The following is a 21,448-nucleotide window of genomic DNA, read 5'->3' on the forward strand; positions in this document are numbered from 1 at the left end:
CGGGTTTTGAAACATCAATCATTTTGACAATAACTCGGGTGAGCGACACGGGGCCCAGGCCCCTTGTTTATTTTCATTGCGCTTTTCATTTTTTAAAAGAAATTTTTTTTATAACAAAAAAAACATTATTAAAAAATTTTTACGGGCAAAACGTTTTTGTGTTTTTTCTGTACAGAATACAGTATTAAAATGAAGTAATATATGTAAACCGTTTTCAATATGTCCCCCGGGAAGACATACATCAACAAAGGAATGCCCTTGCTCCACTACGCTTCGTATTTCCCAAAAGACCCCTAAGTAAAATTTTTGGAAAAATGTACATCGATTGAGCTGCGACGGGAAAGGGGGTTTCCCTTTTTTGTACAAAATTCCTAAGGAAAATACGGGCCGACATCCTTTCAGGAAAGATCTTTGGTACTTTTGGGCACATTTCTGTACAACATACATTCGTTCAAGGACGATCACCGGTAATTTAATAAAACCCATCCCTGCATTTAAGTAAAGACCTACATCTCGTTCACAAAGATATTTGGGGGCCCCTTGACAGCATTCTACTAACAGTTAGGCCGATACATTCATGGGGGTGGTTTGAAGGGTACATGACACAAATGCCTATACATGCTCTTTGCCAGCGTCTTTAACATAACATGAATAAACCAAAATATCGCGAAAGGAGTTTTTCCCGGGAGATTTACCAAAAATTCCTGTACGAAGTATGGGCCTACATCGGTTTCTATACTATCTTTTTTGGGGCTGTGGCATTCAAGCATAAAAAAAAATCTCGTTCATCGGGGTACCCTCTGGTGTTTTTATCATCTTTCCTACCTAAAAAAGGGGCGGACATCTCGCTCGGGAATAACTGTTTACAGGATTTGTGCAGTAAATTAAATTAAGTTAAACAGCCGACATTTTGTTCAGGGGGAAATCTTTTATGTCTTTGTACATAAATTTTATCTGCAACTAGTCAGAGAGGTATCCATTTTGTTTTTTTGGGAAAAAATTCCAAAAACGAAGAAAAATCCGACTTTGGTTAAAGGGAAATTTTTTAAAAAGGGGCCCTTTAACATTTAAAAGTATGGCAGAAAAACCGACATCTTTGCGGAAGCACCCTTTTTGGTTTTTTATTCTTCCTTATATTTTCCCTGTAAGCCACCCCCCCTTCAGGGATATTTTTTTTGGAACTTGCACATTCATAGACAGGGCGGAAAAATCGAACATCTTTTTTCGGGATTAAAAGTGATATTTTTAATGTAAAAATCCATACTTGTGTATAGACCGCGATCCGTTCAGGGAGGATTGTTACTGACTGGCCTTCAATTATTAGCATAAATTTAAACGACATCTCGGGAATAGGTACCTTTTGGTCTTTGTCATTCCTAACTAAAGTATCGGCGATATCTTGTTCAAGGGTATCTGTTTTTCAGGCTTGCGTTCAGTATTAATAAGCCTCACTCGTTCAGGAGGGATCACTTTGTTTTTTTTATTTGTCAGCCTAAACAAGATAGGCCGACATCCGTTCAAGGAGGTTCGTTTTCGGCTTTGCACATCAGTACTATTAAAATTATAAGCCGACACCCCTTCAGGGGGGGGATCATTTTGGGGTTTTTATTCTCTCAGTCCTATACTTTTTGTATAGGCCGCATCTCTTTTAAGGAGGTACTGTTTACAGCTTTGCACATTTTACCATTAAAATTTAAGCCCACATCTCGTTTTGGAGGGGTCCATTTGGGTTTTTTTTTTTTGCATCCATTTTAAGTAAGGGGCCCACATCTCGTTCAAAGGCACTGTTTGTATGCTTTTACATCAGAAAATTAACATTTTTTTGCCGACATCTCGTTCAGGGAGGGATCACATTGTGTTTTTTTTCTGTCATCCTACTTAAGTATAGGCCGACATCTCGTTCAAGGGGGTATCGTTTTTGGGTTTTCGCATGCATTTTTTTAAAATTAATATAAGCCGACATCATTTAGGGGGCATCACACTGATGTTTTTTTCTGTCATTCCTAAACTAAAATAAGGCAATACTTGTTCAAGGGGGGTATCGACAAGGGCTTTTCGCGTTTATACTTAAAAACCCACATCTCGTTCGGGGGGGACACATTGTGTTTTATTCTGTCAGTCCGATCCTTGATTAGGGAGAATCTCGCAAAGAGGGATCGTTTAAAGGCTTTGCACATGCATACCCTTAAAATTAAGAAGCCCACATCTCGTCGGGGGGCTCACTTTTTGTTTTATTCGCGTTTTATCTGCATCCTATACTAAGTAAGGTCGACATCTCGTTCAAGGGGTATTTTTTACAACTTTGCACATCAGTACCTTAACATTAATAACCGACATCCGTTCAGGGGGGGACATTTTGGTGTTTTATTCTCTCATCCATCTTTAAATTGGGCCCATCCGTTCAAGGGTGTCTGTTTACAGGCTTTTCCCGCAGACCATTAACATTTAAAACCACATCCGCTCGGGGGGAAACATTTGGTGTTTTTTTCTCTCAGTCCTATACTTTAAATATAGGCCGACACTCGCAGAAGAGGTATCGTTTTCAGGGTTTGCACATTCATACCATTCATTTTAAAAAGACACTCGTTCGGGAGGGACACTTGTTTTTTTTATTCGCCGTTTTTTCTTCAGTCCATACTTAAATATAGGCGACTCTCGTTCAAAGGAACTGTTTTTCATTCTTGCACAGGAGACCATTAAAAATTTAAAAAGCCGACATCTCGTTCAGGAGGGATCACTTTGGTGTTTTATTCTGCAGTCCGCCTGATAAGGCAACTCCGCAAAGGGGGTACTGTTTATAGGTTTTCACAGCAGTCCTTAACTTTAAAAGCCGACATCTCGTTCAGGGGGGACACTTTGGGGTTTTTTTTTGTCAGTCCTCTTGATAAGGCAGACTCTCGCAGAAGGAGGTATCGTTAAAGCTTTTCACATGCAGTACCATTAACATTTAAAAAGCCGACATCACGTTCAGGGAGGCATCAATTTTTTTTTTTTATTTGCCTTTTTTTTCTGTCTCCTATATTAACTAGGCCCACATCTCGTTCAAAGGGGGTATCTTTTACAGCTTTTTCCAGCAGTAAAAATAAACTTAAGAAGCCGACATCTCGTTCAGGAGGGATCATTTTGGGGTTTATTCTCTCAGTCCTATACTTTTAAATATAGGCCAAATCCGTTCAAAGGTATCGTTTACATGCTTTGCACATCAGTACCATTAACATTAAAAAGCCACATCTCGTTTGGGAGGGATCACAAGGTTTTTTATTCTCTCAGTCCTAACTTAAGTTGGCCACATCGCGTTCAAGGAGGTATCTGTTTACAGGCTTTGCACATCAACCATTAACATTAATAAGCCGACATCCGTTCGGGAGGGGCACTTGGTGTTTTTTTTTCCTCATCCTTACTTAAATAAAGGCCCATCTCATTCAAGGGGTTTGTTTACATGCTTTGTACATGCTGACATTAATATTTAAAAAACCGACTTCTCTTGAGGGGGGATCACATTGATGTTTTATTCTTTAGTCCCTTTTCTAAAGTAAGGCCGACATCTGTTTTAGGAGGCACTTTTACGGGCTTGAGTAGCAATACTATAATCCTTTGGGGTTTCATCTTCCGTTTTGAACCAAATGTAAGCGACTGTCGTTCAAGAGGGAGTTTGCAGCTTTTTCGCATGCATCCATTAACATTTAAAAACCGACTCTCGTGCAGGGGGGGCCTTTTTGGGGTTTACTGTGTCATCTATTCAAAAATAACCCGACATCTTGTTCAAGGAGTATCTTTTAAAGGGTGTGCGAAGCGTAAGATTTCTATTAATAACCACAAAACCGTTCAGGAGGCATCACATGGGTTTTATGTGTCAGTCCTATTTTTAAGTATAGGGGGCATCCGTTCAGGGGGGGGATCACATTGGGTTTTTTCTGTCAGTCCTTTTTTAATATAGGGCCCACTCTCGTCAAGGGGTACTTTTTACAGATTGCACTGCATACTATTTAAAATTTAAAAGCTGTCTTCTCGTTCAGGGAGGCATCACAGTGACGTTTTTTTTTGTCAGCCGTTTTAGGGATAGGCCGACATCCCGTTTAAGGGGGCACTTTTTGCAGGTTTGTGCATCAGTACCATTACTTAATAACCGACCTCGTGGGGAGGGATGACTTTTGGGGTACATGTCATCCATTCTTAAGTTTGGCCCACATCTCGTTTAAGGGGGTATCGTTTACAGGCTTTGCACATGCAGTACTATGAACATTTAAAAAGCCCATCTGTTCAAGGGGCAAACACAATTTTTTTTTTTTCTGTCCCCTAAAACTAAAATATAGGGTGACAACCGTTGAAGGAGGGACTGTTTACAGGGTTTGGCATGCTACTATTTAAAATTATATTAACCCATCTAGTTCGGAGGGTCACACTGAGTTTTTTTCTGTATTCCAAACTAAAAATAGGCCCAATCTGTTCAAGAGGTATTTGTTTTCAGCTTTTCGCAAAAAACTTAAAACCGACATCTCGTTTAGGGAGGGGTCAAATTTTGTTTATTCCTGTCATCCTATTCTTAAGTTATCCGACCCCGTTTAAGGGGGTATTGTTTTTCAGGTTTCCACAGTACTTTAACATTTTTTGCCGACTTTTCTTCAGGGGGGCATTACATTGGGATTTTTTTCTGTCTCCATATTAAAGTAAGGCCGACTCTCGTTTTAAGGGGGATCTGTTTCAAAGGGTTTGCACATACAGTACTATAACAATTTGCCGACTTCCTTTCAGGGGCTTACATTGTATTTTATTCTGTCAGCCCACTAAGTATATGTCGCATCTCGTTCAAGGAGGGATCTTTTACAGGGTTTCAATCAGTACTAATAACATTAATAACGTCTTTTCGTTCAGGAGGCATCACACTGACTTTATTTTTCAGTCCTTTCTTAAAATAGGCCGACATCTCGTCAAGAGGCCCGTTGCAGGCTTTGCGCATGCATTCCCTTTCATTTTAAAAGCCGACATCCGTGGGGAGGATCACTTTTTGTTTACTGTGCACCTATTCTTAAGGGTAGGCCCACATCTCTTCAAGGAGGGATCTGTTTACAGGGTGTGCCTCAGTACATTACTATTAATAAGCCGACATCTTTTTCAGGGAGGCATCACATGGGTTTTTATTCTGCCAATCCTATTCTTGAGTTAAGGGAGACAGCGCAGAAGGGGGTACGTTTTCAGGGTTTTCGTACCATAACATTAAAAACCGACATCTCTTCGGGGGGATCAATTGGGTTTTTTTTTTTCAGTCCCCATTCTTAATTAAGCCGACCCCTCGTTAACATATCGTTTTTTGCTTTGTACATGCATACTATTAACATTATTGCCCACATCTCGTTCAGGGGGGCCCCCATTGGGTTTTTTTTTTCTGTCAGTCCATTTTTAATATAGGCCCACATCTCGCAACGACGTTCGTTTGATGCTTTTTCATCAGTACTAATTAACATTACCGGATTTGCCGACATTCGTTTTAGGGGGGGATCACATTGGTTTTTTTTTCTCCAGTCCTATTTTTAAGTTAGCCGACATCTTGTTCAAGGGGGTATCTTTTTCAGGCTTTGTGCAGCAGAACCATTAAATTTAAAAACCGCCCTCTCGTGGGGGCAAGGATTACTTTGGGGTTTACTGGTCACCTACTTAGGTTAGGCCGACATCCGTTCAAGAGATCGTTTCAGGCTGTGCCATGCGTACTATTACATTAAAAACCGACATCCTTCAGGGGGGCTCACTTTTTTTTTTGGTCAGTCCTATTTTTAAATAAAGGCCGACATCTCGTTTAAGGGACTGTTTACAGGCTTTGCGCATGCAGTACTATTACTATTTAAAAGCCCACATCTCGTTCAGGGAGGCATCACATTTGTTTTTATTGTGTCATCCTATCTAAATATAGGGCCCACATCCGTTCAAGGATTATCTTTCAGGCTGTGCCATGCAGTACTATTACTATAATAAACCAAATCCGTTCAGGGAGGGATCACATTATGTTTAAATTTTGTCATCCATTCTTTAATAAAGGCCGACACCGTTCAAGGGGGTTTTGTTTACAGGGTTTGCCTGCAGTACATTACAAAAAATAAACCGACATCTTTTTCAGGGGGGACAAAGGTTTTTATTCTTCAGTCCTATTTTGAGCAAGGGAGACATCTCGCGAAGGAGGTATCTGTTTACAGCTTTTCCAGCAGTACCAAAACATTTAAAAGCCACACTCGTAGGATCACTTTGGTGTTTTATTCTGTCATCCTATACTTAAATATAGGCAACATCTCGTTCAGGGGGGATCACATTTGGGTTTTTTTTCTGTCATCCTAAACTTAAGTAAGGCCGACATCCCGTTTAAAGGGGGGATCTGTTTACAATTTTCACATGCATACTATTAACATTAATAAGCGACATCTCGTTGAGGGGGGATCCTTTGGTGTTTTATTCTTTAGTCCTATTCTTAAGTTAGCCACTCTCGTTTAAGGAGGGATCTGTTTTTAAAGCTTTGTACATGCAGTACATAAACATTATTGCCGACATCTCGTTCAGGAGGGGGGCACATTGATGTTTTTTTCGTAAGTCATAATCGAGGGTATAGGTCGACATCTCTTCAAGGGTTTGCACTCAGTACTATTAACATTTAAAAAACCCAAAATCTCGTTAGGGGGGGATCACTTTTGGGGTTTTTTTTCCTCATCTTAACTTAAGTAAACCACATCTCGTTTAAGGAGGTTCCCTTTCATCTTTGCACACGTACTATTAGATTAAAAAAGCCCACATCTCGTTGAGGGAGCAAACCCTTGTGTTTTTTTCTTCAGCCTAATCTGGGATAGCCGACATCCGTTGAAGGAGGTATCGTTTACATCTTTGCCATGCTACATTAAACACAATAAAAAGACTCCGTTCAGGGGGCATCAATTGGTGTTTATTTTTTCATCCTATTCTTAAAAATACCGATTCTCGTTCAAGATGTATCTGTTTACAGCTGTGCGAATGCAGTACGATTACTATTAAAACCGACATCTCGTTCAGGGGGCATCACATTGAGTTTTATTGTTCAGCCCATTTTTAAGTATAGGCCGACATCTGTTTTAAGGAGTATCTTTACAGGCTGTGCGCAGCGTACATTACATTTTAAGCCACTCTTGTTCAGGAGGCACACATTTTTTTATTCGTCCGTCCCCATTTTTTAGAAAGGGAGACATCCGAGAAGGAGGGATCTGTTCAAGGGTTTTCACATCAGTACCATTAACTTTTAGAAACCGACATCCGTTCAGGATCACTTGGTGTTTTATTTGTCATCCTAACTTAGTAAGGCAGACATCTCGTTCAGGGAGGGGCACATTGGTGTTTTATTCGTCATCCCAACTAAGAAAAAGCCACATCTCGTTCAAGGGGGTACTGTTTACAGGGTTTGCACATGCATACTAATTTAAAATTATAGCCACACTCGTTGAGGGAGGGGTCCTTTTTGGGGTTTTTTTTCTGTCATCCTATTCTTAAAATATAGGCCGAATCTCGTTCAGGGGGCACTGCTTACGGGTTGCACAGCAGTCTTCCATATAAAACCGACACTCGTTTAGGGAGGGGTCTTTTTTGTTTTTTTCGTAAGTCAAATCGAGGGGAAGGTCGACATCTCTTTTAAGGGTTAGCACAGCGTACTATTTAAATTAAATTAACCACATCCGTTCGGGGAGATCACTTTGGTGTTTTTTTCCTCCTCTTTTACTTAAGTAAAAAGGCCCCACATCTCGTAAGGGGGGTATCTGTTTACATCTTTGCACAGCATACTATTAGTTTAATACGCCACATCTCGTTGAGGGGGGCATCACAGAAGTTTTATTTTCATCCTAATCTAGGGGAAGGGCCCACATCCGTTGAAGGAGGGATCTTTTCAGCTTTGCACATGCATACATTAGCATCAATAAGCCCCACATTCCCTTCAGGACATCACTTTGGGGTTTTTTGTGTCACCCCATTCTTAAGTAAGGGCCCACATCCGTTAAAAAAGGGGGTATCTGTTAAACTTTGCACATGCATACTATTACATTTTAAGCCGACATCCCCTTGAGGGGGGCATCACTTGGTGTTTTATTCGCCCTCCCAAATTTTTAAGTTTTCAGACATCAAAACATGGAGGGTTTTGTTTCGAGGCTTTTGGGGATTCGTTATATATGTAACAGAAAAAAACCACTTTTTCAAAGGTATTTGTAAAACTTACATATATTACCTACTCCTTTCATTTAAAGAAAATTTTAAAGAGATTTTGCTGAAAAGATAATCTTTTTTTCAAAAAAAGTTTGCTCATATAATTTAAGAAAGTTTTTGTTTTTGAAAAAAATTTTTTAAAACCAAATCAAAAAAAAACTTGTCCGCGTCGGGAAACCCCGAACCGCCGCGGCAAAAAAGACATTTTCCCCAAAATTTTTGGGCAGACTATTAACGGAAAATTGATTTTTAAAATTTCAAAATTAGATATCTACAATTAAGAAAATTTAAAGGAGTAAAACTTTCAAAAAGCTTTCTTTCCCGTAAAAAATTTGTAAAAACAAAAAAATTTATGTGTTTCCGTAAAAAAAATTTTTCAAAAAACATTTAAAACTCTTTTTAAAAGTAGAATTTATTTCCGGATTTTAAAAAAATTTTATGGCGTTTTTTGCTAAAAAATCTGGAGGGCCTTTATTTTAAAATAGACAGAATATTAATTTTGAAACAATTAAAAAGGTTTTAAACATATAAAAATAGTTATTTTTATATATAATAATATATTATAATATTATATAATATATATATAAATATATAATATATAAAAATATTATAATATAAAAATTTTAGCACTGGGCTTCTTAGAATCTGAATGAAGTGTTGAGTCCCAATATCTACTTATTCGAATCATTTCAATTGATTATACATGATAAAATTGTTTAAGGGGGGGGGATGCACTGTTTTTTTAAAAGAATGGATGTTTTAAAATTTATTTTTTTTTGGGAATAGTTGATAAAGGTTTTTTTTAGGTTTGTTCAAATTCGACGGATTAATTTGGGTTTTTTTTAAAATTATCAAAACTGTACCTTTGAATTAATACAACCACATTATTCCCCCCTAATTAAAGCTGAACGAACACGCCCCCGCTTTTTAAATTTTTAGGGACGCCCTTCCCCCTTTACCGGGGTTTCGAAAAGTCCAAACCCTTTAATTTTTAAAAATTTTATTTTTCCTTTGCCCAAAATTTTGTAGGGGGGCCCCTCTTTGATGGGTAGGGCCCCCTTCTCATCCTGGGGGGATGGGAGGGGGACGAGCCCCCCCGGGCCGGCCCGGATCCGGCCTTTTATACCAATAAAAGTATAAATTTTTTTACTAGTCGTTTTGGAACACCAGCGCACTAATTTATGTTTTACTTTCGGTTTTCCCAAATATTGAACGCCTAACCTGTGACTTTCTATCTTGGTGCAAATATGCTTTGGTCCCCGTCACTTTTTATGGTAAAAATTGTTTTGTTATTTTTAACACACATTAAAATTTAAAACAGTATTTGCTCTGTTCAAAAAATTCAATTTCTCGTGCACTTTCTTGCCTTGTTTATTAAACCTCGGGTATCTTTGCAGTCTGATAAAAGTAATGAAAATGAAAAAAATTTCCAAAAATTTTTTTTCAAATAGTCTTGTTTTCAAAAAATAAAAAACCCCTAAAACAACATTTTTATTCATGGGGGTATAAATGTTTTAAACTGATATTAAAAAATATTGACAACGAAAAATCAATGTTAAAACTACCCCAATTTTTTTTTTTTTATTTATATTCCTTTATTATTTAAAAATTTAAAAAACCCATCTACGAGGGAAAAAGGAAAAACCCGCTACGTAATTTTCATTTCGTTTTTAATTTTTGAAAAAAAAAGAAATAAACAGTAAAATGCACTGACCTACATCGGGAAAATCGACAGGTAGTTTTTGATCAAAATTTCGAAAAAGCTTTTAATTTTTTATTATATTCTATTCCTTCTTCTTTGTATATTTCTTTATTCTTATTTTTCGTATTATGTATTTTTTAACTTGATTATTATATCAAATATTCCTTATTCATCATTTATCTGAATGTTGCAAAAATACAAAGAAAATAATGCTCAAACTGTTAATATCAGTATGGCTATTAGGGAAGGGCCAGCTCCCTATTAAATGTGCTTAGAACTTGTGCCCCATCCTTCTGCTTTTATGTATAATCTGTATATCTATGCATTTTCCAGCATATCTTGTAAATTTGTATTGCCATGTGAAGAAAGCAATGAAATATGATTAAATTACATAGTGTATTAACACTACTTAATGTAAGTTATCAATAGCCATGCATGGAAATTAGTCACAGAAGTAAGGAGTCTACGAAAGGTGCATTGTTTCAGTCTTTTCATCTGTTTAGTAAATACTTAATATATAGTATATATCTGATGTTATTGCGTAAAACATTGACGTCTTAAGAGTAAATGCCACAGTTGCCTATATGTATATAGGGCAAAAATTTTCCTACGGGCAGAATTTCTTTAACTTTGTGTACTGACTGAGAATCAAGTTTAAAACAAAAATATATAAAATTATAGGTACACAGGCTTGATCTTGAATTATCTGCCCTTGAAAGTAGATGTTTTCAGAATTTTCTGATTTTCAAGGGCAGATAATTCATGAACAAGGCTGGGTTCCTATGGTTTGTTTTATTTCATATTTCTGTTTTTGATTAAATTCTCTGTCAGTAAAAAAAGTTTAAAGAAGAAATTGTCTGTAAGAAAATGTTTGCCCCATGTCAATATAGAGACTGTTGCAAATGTCCTTAACTATGAACATGACAAAATGATACTGCAAAGTCCTGGTCTTTCCCATGGACCGAATTTCTTTAAACTTTGTATACTGACTGCAAATGAAGTCTGAAACAGAAATAAAAATTAAAAAGCACAGTTCTCTTGCCATGATATTGAATTATCTGCCCTTGAAAATTTGATTTTTTATTATTTTCTGATTTTCAAGGGCAGATAATTCAAGATCAAGCCTGGGTACCTATGATTTTTAATACATATTTCCGTTTTAAACTTGATTCTCAGTCAATACACCGTAGGAAAATTTTTGCATATAGGCAACAGTGGCATTTACCTTTAAGTAATTACGAAAACACTTTTACACAATTTGTTTCCAAATTATTCTCCTTGCAATTCAACGATTTTACTTTTTCGTCATAAATTGTAATCATTACGAAGTCATGACGTTTCGAATATAAATAAGGGTAAAAAGGTAATGAAAATGTAAAGCATGGTTCACATGTGGGATCAGACTGTCCACTCTACTTTACATTTGTTACATTTCTGGCATTTGGCTACTTCCTTTCATGACTTAAGTCATACAGTACAGGCGTTAATGAAGGGACGAGTGGGCACTTGAGTAGAACTACAGAGCGTCCGAAAGCTACTTACATGAAAAAATCTATAAGAACATGTGGGGTACGAACTTTTAGTGGTCAGGTTGTGGCGGTCTGTGTAAGTTTTAGTATAACGCTTAGACAAATACATCCCTTTTGTATTCAAGTTGAAGGGTGAAGTGTTTTATCATTACCGTTTACTTTTCTTCTCTAATTGTCTTTTATATATTTTCAGAACAATGGGCCTGCTGTGGTTGGCAAAATATCGACAAGAATCCGTATAATGCAACGTAAACCTTAAAACTAAGAATTGTCGGCACTGTTACACACTGGCTACACTTAACTTTCATATCACGTTTTCGTGTTGCAATGTCATCTATTGCAAAGACTAAAAATCTATGATTTCTTGACTGAATACTGAAACCTGATGGCGTCCGCGAAAGAGACCGGGAATACGGATGAACAATTAGAAATATTTTGTGATCCCTGTCAGGTCGAAAGTGAACATATTATTGCTGTAAGTTACTGTGAAGAATGCAATGAGTATTTGTGTAAGCACTGTCATAAAGCTCATAGAAGATTGGCAGCGACACGGGAACATATTGTGAGAGAGCAGGATCTGCCAGAAAAGTCTTTATCCAAGCCGAATAAAACCGAATTGCCAGAAAAATGCTTTGCTCACGAGGGTCAAGTGATAGATCATTACTGTATTTCTCACGAAGAGCTCTGCTGCTCTATGTGCTTGTCTATAAATCACCAACAGTGTAGCAAAGATGCGAAAAGCATAGCTGATTATTTGAAGAAAATCGATATGGAAAAAGAGGAAAGGGTCTTAGAAAGTAAAATATGTAGGCTAGCTGATGATGCTAATGGCACCATGAATTTAGTTCAGAAAAATCTTAGTCATTCAGCATACTCATGACGAAGCCCAGGCTAACATGTTGAGAGCGAAAGACGTTGCATTTGAGCATATCGAAGACCTTTACAACTCACTTAACAAACAGTTGTGCAAAAGAAAAGTAGAAGATTTGAATAAAGTTTTGCCATACAAAAACAAATGTCAGGCTATTACATTTGACATTAAAACACTTGAATCTTTTTTCAAGGAGAAGAAGAAATGTGACAAGTACCATTTGTTTCTAGCAATGAAAACGGCGGACATTAAGATTAAATCGAATTTGGATGATCTGAATGAAATGAAGTCTGAGAAATGTTTGAAAGTTAGAAGGTACTCTTTCAAGCCTGATTCAGGAATTACAAATATGAGCACACAACCAGTCAGTTTTGGTTTGTTTGATGATATAGATAATGCCACAAAATTAGCAAACCCAGTCGCTACCTTGCATGCCGGTGATGTGGACGATGAAAATACATGTTGTGTCACAGGGCTTACAGTTTTATCAAACACCCGTCTTGTGTTAGTAGATAACAATAATAGATCAGTCAAACTACTTAATACAGAGGAAGGTACGATCATGTCCAAAGTTAAATACGAATCAGCTCCGTGGGATATCACTCTCCTCAAACCAGGCAAGCAATTAGTGGCCATTACTGTACCCGAGACTGAAAATGTTCATTTTTTATCTGTAATTGAAAACGCAATCCTGGAGAAATTGCAACAGAAACATATAAAAGTTAATGGAAAATGCTACGGAATTACAAATTCCAATGACAAAATATTCGTTACTGTCATGGTAGGCGGTGGACAATCAGCAAAGCTTGAACAGTATGACCTAGACGGACAGTTGACGACCTCAGTAAAGCTCGGCGCTTGGAAACCACTGTACGTAATATTGAATGCAGATGAGACAACACTATATATTTCAGACAACGCTCGGGAAAGACATATTACAGAACTATCCAGACAAAATATGCGACAATTAAATACACTTAGTTTATGCAGAGATGAAGTTATTGGGATGACTGTAGACAAAACCGGTGCTCTGTATTATTGTGATTCGTACTACTATGCCATTGATTATGTTAATATTGGCAACAAAAAGGGTGAGAGAAAGCGCATAAACCTTCTTCCGAAAGCAACTCCTCATCCAAAATGTTTGGCATATTTCAATCCAACAGACACACTTTTTGTTGGAAAAGATGGAAATGACATTGATGTATATACTGTACTGTGAACGAAAAGAAAAGAAGATAATATTTTGAAAACATATGCTAGCATATATCAAGACCGAAAAAGTAAGCACACTATTCAGTATACATATGAGTCATTGCTTAAAAAATTAATGAGTATACTCGGAATACACGTAAATGTCACACCCATTTATGATAATCACACACCTTAATCCAATATTTACTCATTTTTTGGCATGAGCTGTGGCTCCAAGCAATTATATTGTTTTCGGTTATTTTCCAACCCAACTGTAGCTTAGTGTAAGGAGGAGAAGTGTGGAAACAAAATGCAAACAAGAGGAAAATATCATGACTCCACCGATTGTTCAACTACCTATGGACAGTTCGCTTTCAACCATGGCATTTTTTTGAGGACTTCCCTATTTTGCGGACATGCATCAAGATCCATACCACCTTTCGTTTTATTCTGCTTAACATGACTGTATCCAATTGTCTTACATGTTTCAGATAGTCAAATTACGTGAATTTCTTGTTTAATTGTTATTGGTAATTTAAAGATCTTCTCTTTTGTTACTTAAATATTCAATTCTTATCTGATTTCTTATGAACAAGTTGAAAGAAAACGAACTAAAAGATTAAGGCTCAATGTAATTAAGTTTGTTTGTTTGTTTTGTTGGATTTAACGTCGCACCGACACAGGATAGGTCATATGGCGACTTTCCAGCTTTAATGGTGGAGGAAGACCCCAGGTGCCCCTCCGTGCATTATTTCAACACGAGCGGGCACCTGGGTAGAACCACCGACCTTCCGTAAGCCAGCTGGATGGCTTCCTCACATGAAGAATTCAACGCCCCGAGTGAGGCTCGAACCCACATCGATGAGGGGCAAGTGATTTGAAGTCAGCGACCCTAACCACTCGGCCACGGAGGCCCCCCCAATGTAATTAAGTGATTGAATAAAAATATGTAATTATATTTCTCTGAAATAAATACCTTTGTTCTTTAATAATATACATATTGTTTTGTTTGCGATGATGAGGTTTTATACTTTGAAAAAAAAAATTAGTTAAATATCAGCTCCAGTGGTTTGTTTTGTTCTCATAAATAAGATTTCACGAGAGTGTATTATTAGTTCAAGTGTGTTTATGAACAACAATACGACAATAATAGGTCAGCCATTTACATGCACTAAAACTTTATAGACAGAAACTATTCTTTCATTTATTATTGTGCATACATTATTTATTTATTGTTCCTTCTTTTGAAAAGGAGCACTTATGGTCAACATTTCACACTTGACTGAGCAGGTAATGTATACAAGGGTACTGTCAAAGACATTCGATTACCAGTTTGGCGCCGTCATCTTGGATTCATGCATATTCATTACAAATAACCTCTTTGCCAATGTGTGTTCGTACGTCGTTACGTAAAATTTAAAATCTATTGTGAAATGCAAGTAAATATGAAACTAGATGCTACCTATGACGCGGAAAGCCCGTTAAATTTAAAGCTACAATTCATGAAAAACCGTGTTCTGTATTTGGTGGATAAAACAGTAAAATTGAATAGGTCTGGATTGTGTGCAACCACAGTGACAGCAGACTCGGTTTGATTTAGTCGTTTATGGAAGGTAATGAAATATGCAACACCCTCATGCTACTAGTGTATATTTTCAAGGTGGCTACACAGAGAATTATTCACTTAAAGCTTTCATCGAAATTGAGTTTAAACTTAAAAGTACTTAAAGATATCAAACTAAATTATTTTATCTTTAGATATAAAATCCTCATCAAATGTTATTAACTTTACTAAATATATAAATTCAGTTCGCATGTAGAAATATATTCATAATTAAAAGTAAAGTTGTTTTTAAAAAAGCAAGTACACATTTATACTGTGTTTTTTATGTACATGTATACAGTGTGTTCTATTTTAAACCTAATCCACAGTACTGTTAATACACACAATCTTGTTAAGGAAATGGCTAGGGGTCCGGTAGCCACCTCTAGATCCCGGAGTCTAGATGTCCGGTAATCAATATACATATACTACTATATACTAAGTAATACAACACATAGTAGTATATAAAATTAAATATTTTTGACACTTAAACATACTGTTTGAAATACCAAGAAACCAATCGTAATAAATAAATTCAACGCATTAAATGTAGAAAAATCCTCATAAATTTGATATAATTAGTTAGTTAATTAACAAGTATTGCAGCTTCTACATATAAATGGAAAAGCCCAATTAGCCCCGCAATTTAGCGTTTCCAAAGGATTATTCGGTAAAAAAAGAACCATGAATTAACTCCGTTCATTCAACCCTCAATGGTTTCAGCGTATTTCTATGGATTCACTATGATGAGTATTCTGCTCAATCCCCTACTTAGACATTACTGGTTCTACCCTGGCAAAACATTGTCCGTATCTAACATCGTGCAACCATTAGGCGTAAAAATTGTTCGTTTCCGGTATTCCGACCTACCCTAAATTTTTGGCCTGACCCTGAATGTTTTTATGGCCTTGGAGAATAATATTTCAACTTTTTAACAAAGTTGCAAAATTGCACTTTTATGTTTAAACATAGTCAGTGATGTTAAAAACCAACTTACTGATGCTCTAAAGGCATAACCTCTTTATCTGTATTTATTGTTTTGGACACAAAAATAATTTCCGAAAAGTGTCACTTAATAAAAATAAAATTAAACAAGAGCTGTCTCCATAGGGTGACACATGCCCCCGATGGCACTTTGAATGAATAGTTATGGCCGATGTTAGAGTTTAGGACCTTTGACCTACGGAGCTGGGTCTTGTGCGCGACACGTCGTCTTACTGTGTCACACATTCATGCATAGTTATTTTAAAATCCATGCATGAATGACAAAGATATGGACCGGACATACCCATCAATGCACTATCATGAAAAATGACCTTTAACGTCTAAGTGTGACCTTGACCTTTGAGCTACGGTCCTGGGTCTTGCGTGTGACACGTCGTCTTACTGTGGTACACATTCATGCCAAGTTATTTAAAAATACATCCATCGATGACAAAGATATGTATCGGACACGCCCATCAATGCACTATCCTTTAACGTCTAAGTGTGACCTTGACCTTTGAGCTACTAATCTGGGTCTTGCGCGCGACACGTCGTCTTACTGTGGTACACATTCATGCCACGTTATTTGAAAATCCATTCATCGATGACAAAGATATGGGCCGGACACGCCTATCAATGCACTATCCTTTAACGTCTAAGTGTGACCTTGACCTTTGAGCTACGGACCAAGGTCTTGCGCGCGACACGTCGTCTTACTGTGGTACACATTCTGCCAAGTTATTTGAAAATCCATCCATCGATGACAAAGATATGGACCGGACACGCCCATCAATGCACTATCCTTTAATGTCTAAGTGTGACCTTGACCTTTGAGCTACGGACCTGGGTCTTGCGCGCGACACGTCGTCTTACTGTGGTACACATTCATGCCAAGTTATTTGAAAATCCATCCATCGATGACAAAGATATGAACCGGACACGAAAATTGCAGACAGACCGACAGACAGACAGACGGTTCAAAAACTATATGCCTCCCTTCGGGGGCATAAAAAAATAAAATTGCATTTTACCGGTTACAAAGACATTTTAGGCCTTACAGTGTTTTAACACAGTAAAATGTAAATAGGGGTAAAGACTAAAAAAAAACGAGTACGTTTAACAGCTACTTAGCAGTCCAAGTAGTAGCCAGATTGCAGAATTTACTCTAGCTATTTTCATGGGGCCACCCCGCACCCCATTCAAAACCCATCCGCTCCGCCGCCCCATTGCTCAAATCGTCCCTACGCCCCTGGTATTACCAGCATATAAGGTAATTGCTGGTAAAAGCCATGCCATTATAACGTTTTTTTTTTTAAATAATTTATTTATAATCTATAGCTCTCACTAGGGTTCGACGCATATTGAATGTGAAATTTTAAGGTTTTGATGGAGGCCTTGAGAAACAAAAATCAAACAACAACAAATCATAGAGAGAAAGAGTTGTTTGACATGAAAATTGAAGAGCATGTAAAACATGTATATTACTTTACGAAACAAGTGTCAGTATACTGATATAAACATTGAATTCCGGAAAAGGGCTGCCTAAAGGGACTCCACTTCCGGACAGTTAAACGCCTTTAAAAACTCACCATTTTCAAAGAACAGTTACACATGTTCGTTTTGATGCATTTGCAATAGCGTGCGAGTGGTGAAATTTCGCATAACAAGGTGGAACACAGTTTTCAGCAATTGTTTATCATTATTTCTTTACATATGGCATTCATTTTCAAAGGGAGACAACTGTTCCCGATTATTTTAAGTACAAATGGCATTCATTTTCAAAGGGAAACAACTTTTTCCGATTATTTTAAGTAATCTTTGAGAAAAAGTTGTCTCCCTTTGAAAAGTAGTGAACTTCCTTTCTGTAACTAAAAATTCAACACTGGAGACATTAGAAAACAAACAAATAAAACATGAAGGGATATGTTACGGTATAACCAAAGGCAACGACAAAATATTTGTAACTGTTACTGGAAACGGAATGTCATCAAAGCTGGAACAATATGACTGGGAAGGAATTTTTTTATCATCAGTTGAGCTCAGAGTCAAGAATCCATTGTACATTACAATGAACGCAGATAAATCAAACCTATATATTATAAATGCTAGTGGATGGGACGGAAACATTCAAGAAATGCCAGCCTTTGACCATAGAGACATCAGAAGTCTAGTTTCATATAGACATGGACTCTCTGGAATGGCGATAGACAGAACAAATATATTGTACTATTGTCAAGGATATCGCCAAATTTATGCCACTTGTACTGATAAAGTATCGGGGAGTTGTAAGCAAGCTTTCAACCTCATTTCAAATCTGAGAAAAGACCCTAAATGCTTAGCTTTCTGTGACGAAACAAACAGACTTTTTATTGGGACCAATTTGAAGTATATTATGTTGTATGACCAATATGACTGAAAAGTTAATGAGTAAAATTCGTAAAAAGAACTATATGTGAGCTAAGCGTTTTGTAACACAGCATACTCGTACATATGTAGTCATAAGTGATGAATCAGTCTAATAATTCATGTAGATGTAATTGCAGTATTTGCTGTATACGGTTTATAAATATTCACAATATTAAATGTATATGGTAAAGGGCATAATGCGACCAGGAAGTCTTGTCCTTGTAGTGTTTTTAGGATAACTTGACATATCACTGGTATTTATGATTTTCTAAGCTGTTTTTCAAACAAAATAGGTACGTAAATATTTTGCTGAATTCCTAGTCTACCAGAACAATTAAAATAGGTATTGACCGATTTTATCATAGCAACACATCAATAATTTAACGACTTTTATCCTGGTTTGCTTGTGATTGTACATTAAATCAGAACTCTAAAAATAATCTGAAAATGAATAGTAACTTATGTTTTTATATTCTCCTGTTATTTAGCATGATGAAAAAGCTGAAGTCCTTTTTATGTGTAATTTTTATATTCTCCTGTTAATTAGCATGACGAAAAGCTTAAAAATCTCTTTTACAAGTACGTCATACGCCACAACACAGTTCGAGCGCCAGAACATATATTATTGTCAGGTCGGAACGTAAATTCGAGCAATCAGTCGGTATCTTCTAAACAATAACAAAAAACTTAATAGGAGAAAACGTATACCCATATAAACTAAATATGTCATATAAATTTTGCGCTGTCGGAGAAAATGAAGACGCTTATGACATATTGCTTAAAAACCTATTTTCGAGACCGAATTAAATTCAGTCAGGTCATCTTTAGCATATTTTACATTCTGGTGGACAGCTGTATACTTCTTTCATTCTTTTTCTCTTTAAATAAAGTAAAAGTAAAAGTAAAAGCAAAACCGATATGCAATAAATTCAAAAGGGGAAAGAGTATGAATGGAGTAATTATTTCAGAATTACTGAGCTGAAATATTGTATGTATATGTATAGGAATATCCAACTATACGGCTATTTGTTATGGGGAGGAAAAATATAACATTTTATGAATACTTGTGTTTTAATATATCACTGGTTCTGTATTGTTTTTGGTGTTCTTTCACACAGACACACGGAGTAAAATGAAATTACATTTCCGAGAATATTATCTATAAAGTATAATAATGCTGTCGCACTACTGCATGGGTGTTACAATTTATATATATTTACAGAGAAGAGAAGTTAGTAGCATTACAGATTTAGAAGTTATATCTTCTGATCATATACAGTACTCTCAAGATATATTAAAATGAATGATTCTGAGATAGTGACATGCACACCATTCTAGCGCCCCTTAGCACTAGCGTTAGCAGAATTCTATTAACAAACACAATAACTGGACTTCATGGACAGAGTACAAACGAGCTGATACATTTTACTGTCGTCCCGCGAGGATAGTTAATAATAGGGAGATTCATAGGAAACATATATAACGCCATCGGAAAAAATAATATCAAATTCAGATTTATTGAATTCCATACATGTAAGACAGATAATGTGCAACACCACTTACGACCGGTGTAATGAAGTATTTCGACCCCCCGGTCTATGACTCCCCCACGTGAAGTAAACTGAACCTCACGAAGAATATTGACTCCCATAAAAAAACGACCCTCGGTCATTTGGTCAAATTTAGTGATAACTCATGTATCTAAGACCTAATTGCTGCATGTTATGCCCCTACTCGGGGGAGGGGGGCATATAGATTTGCCCTTGTCCGTCCGTCCGTCCTTCCGTTTGACCATTTGCCCCAGATACCATCACTTGACACAGAAATCAGAGCATTCCGCAACGGGAAAAGGGATTCTATTTCTAGACGCTGTATCTTGGTGTATACATTTTTTTTCAGGAAAATAACAATTCACAATACGTAGGCATAGGAAAAAGAGATCAATATAATTGCACCTTTACTAATCCTACCAGGTGTTCTGTATTACAAAAGTGCTTCTATTGTGACATTTTGATACAAGCAAAACTGTATTATCTGCACTATAAAATACTTACTGGTATTTCATTTTATTATCGGCTTGTTAAAAGTTAATTTTTACCATAAGTAAGTTGACAAAATCATAGGAACCAGTGTTTCAGGGGTAAAGCAAACACATATTAATAAATCCTAAACGATTTTGTCGTGCAAAAATGCATAATATTGTGTCTTAAACCGTTTTCGTTTTCTACTCTATTGTGTAATTACAAGGGAAGTAAACTAATAAATATCTCTGCTTTAAAGTACTAGCCCAAGGCAAGAGTTGACATTCTTTGCGGATCACAACTTTGAATTAAATAGTAAAATTTCTGTTATTGATATTAGCAAAACTATCATACATTGCACATTTGTGAAATCATTTTTGTTAATTTCAAGGACTTGGAAATCAATTTCGAGACTTTATTTAATGTATTTCTATCAATGAAAATGTTAGGGTCTATCTCGAAAGTAGTAGTAGTAGTAGTAGTGGCAGTAGTAGTGGCAGTGGTAGTGGCAGTTGCAGCAGCAGCAGCAGCAGCAGCAGCAGCAGCAGCAGTAGCAGAGGAATAAGTGACAGCAACAACAGCAGCAGGAGAAGAAGAGGTAGATGTACAAGACGTATTAGTGGAAGCAGGTATAGTAGTATCAGTAGTAGCAGTTGTAGTAGTAGTAGTAGAAGTAGTAGTAGTAGTAGTAGTAGTAGTAGTAGAAGAAGAAGAAGTACATGTAGTAATAGCAATAGAAATAGCGGCACCAGTAGTAGTAGAAGAATCAAAATGTTAACCATTGGCAATGGAGGGTATTAGAGTTGTAGATCTAGTAAAATTGTCCGTTATGTTTGGTGGGGATCACTTTTTAATAAATATTATCGTCGAAAGTCTTTTTAGGAGCCGGTGTTTTACACGGAAAGAGTAACTTTTTTAAATAGAATAATGTCCGGG

The 21,448-nt window shown here is 36.7% G+C and overlaps 2 protein-coding genes across 2 annotated transcripts; both read left to right on the forward strand.

Annotated features, from left to right (window-relative positions):
• The first annotated feature begins 11,818 nt into the window (after positions 1-11,818).
• On the forward strand, positions 11,819-12,313 carry LOC123525947 (E3 ubiquitin-protein ligase TRIM33-like). Its single transcript, XM_045305108.1, has one exon. The coding sequence runs from the start codon at positions 11,819-11,821 to the stop codon at positions 12,311-12,313; it is 495 nt and encodes a 164-aa protein (XP_045161043.1).
• A 13-nt stretch (positions 12,314-12,326) lies between these two features.
• Positions 12,327-14,544, forward strand: LOC123523693 (uncharacterized). Its single transcript, XM_045301342.2, has one exon. It carries the CDS (start codon positions 12,330-12,332, stop codon positions 13,524-13,526), a length of 1,197 nt encoding a protein of 398 aa, XP_045157277.1. The 5' UTR covers positions 12,327-12,329; the 3' UTR covers positions 13,527-14,544.
• The last annotated feature ends 6,904 nt before the right edge of the window (positions 14,545-21,448 follow it).

Source organism: Mercenaria mercenaria, unplaced genomic scaffold (genome assembly GCF_021730395.1).
Source record: "Mercenaria mercenaria strain notata unplaced genomic scaffold, MADL_Memer_1 contig_2437, whole genome shotgun sequence".
NCBI lineage: Eukaryota > Metazoa > Mollusca > Bivalvia > Venerida > Veneridae > Mercenaria > Mercenaria mercenaria.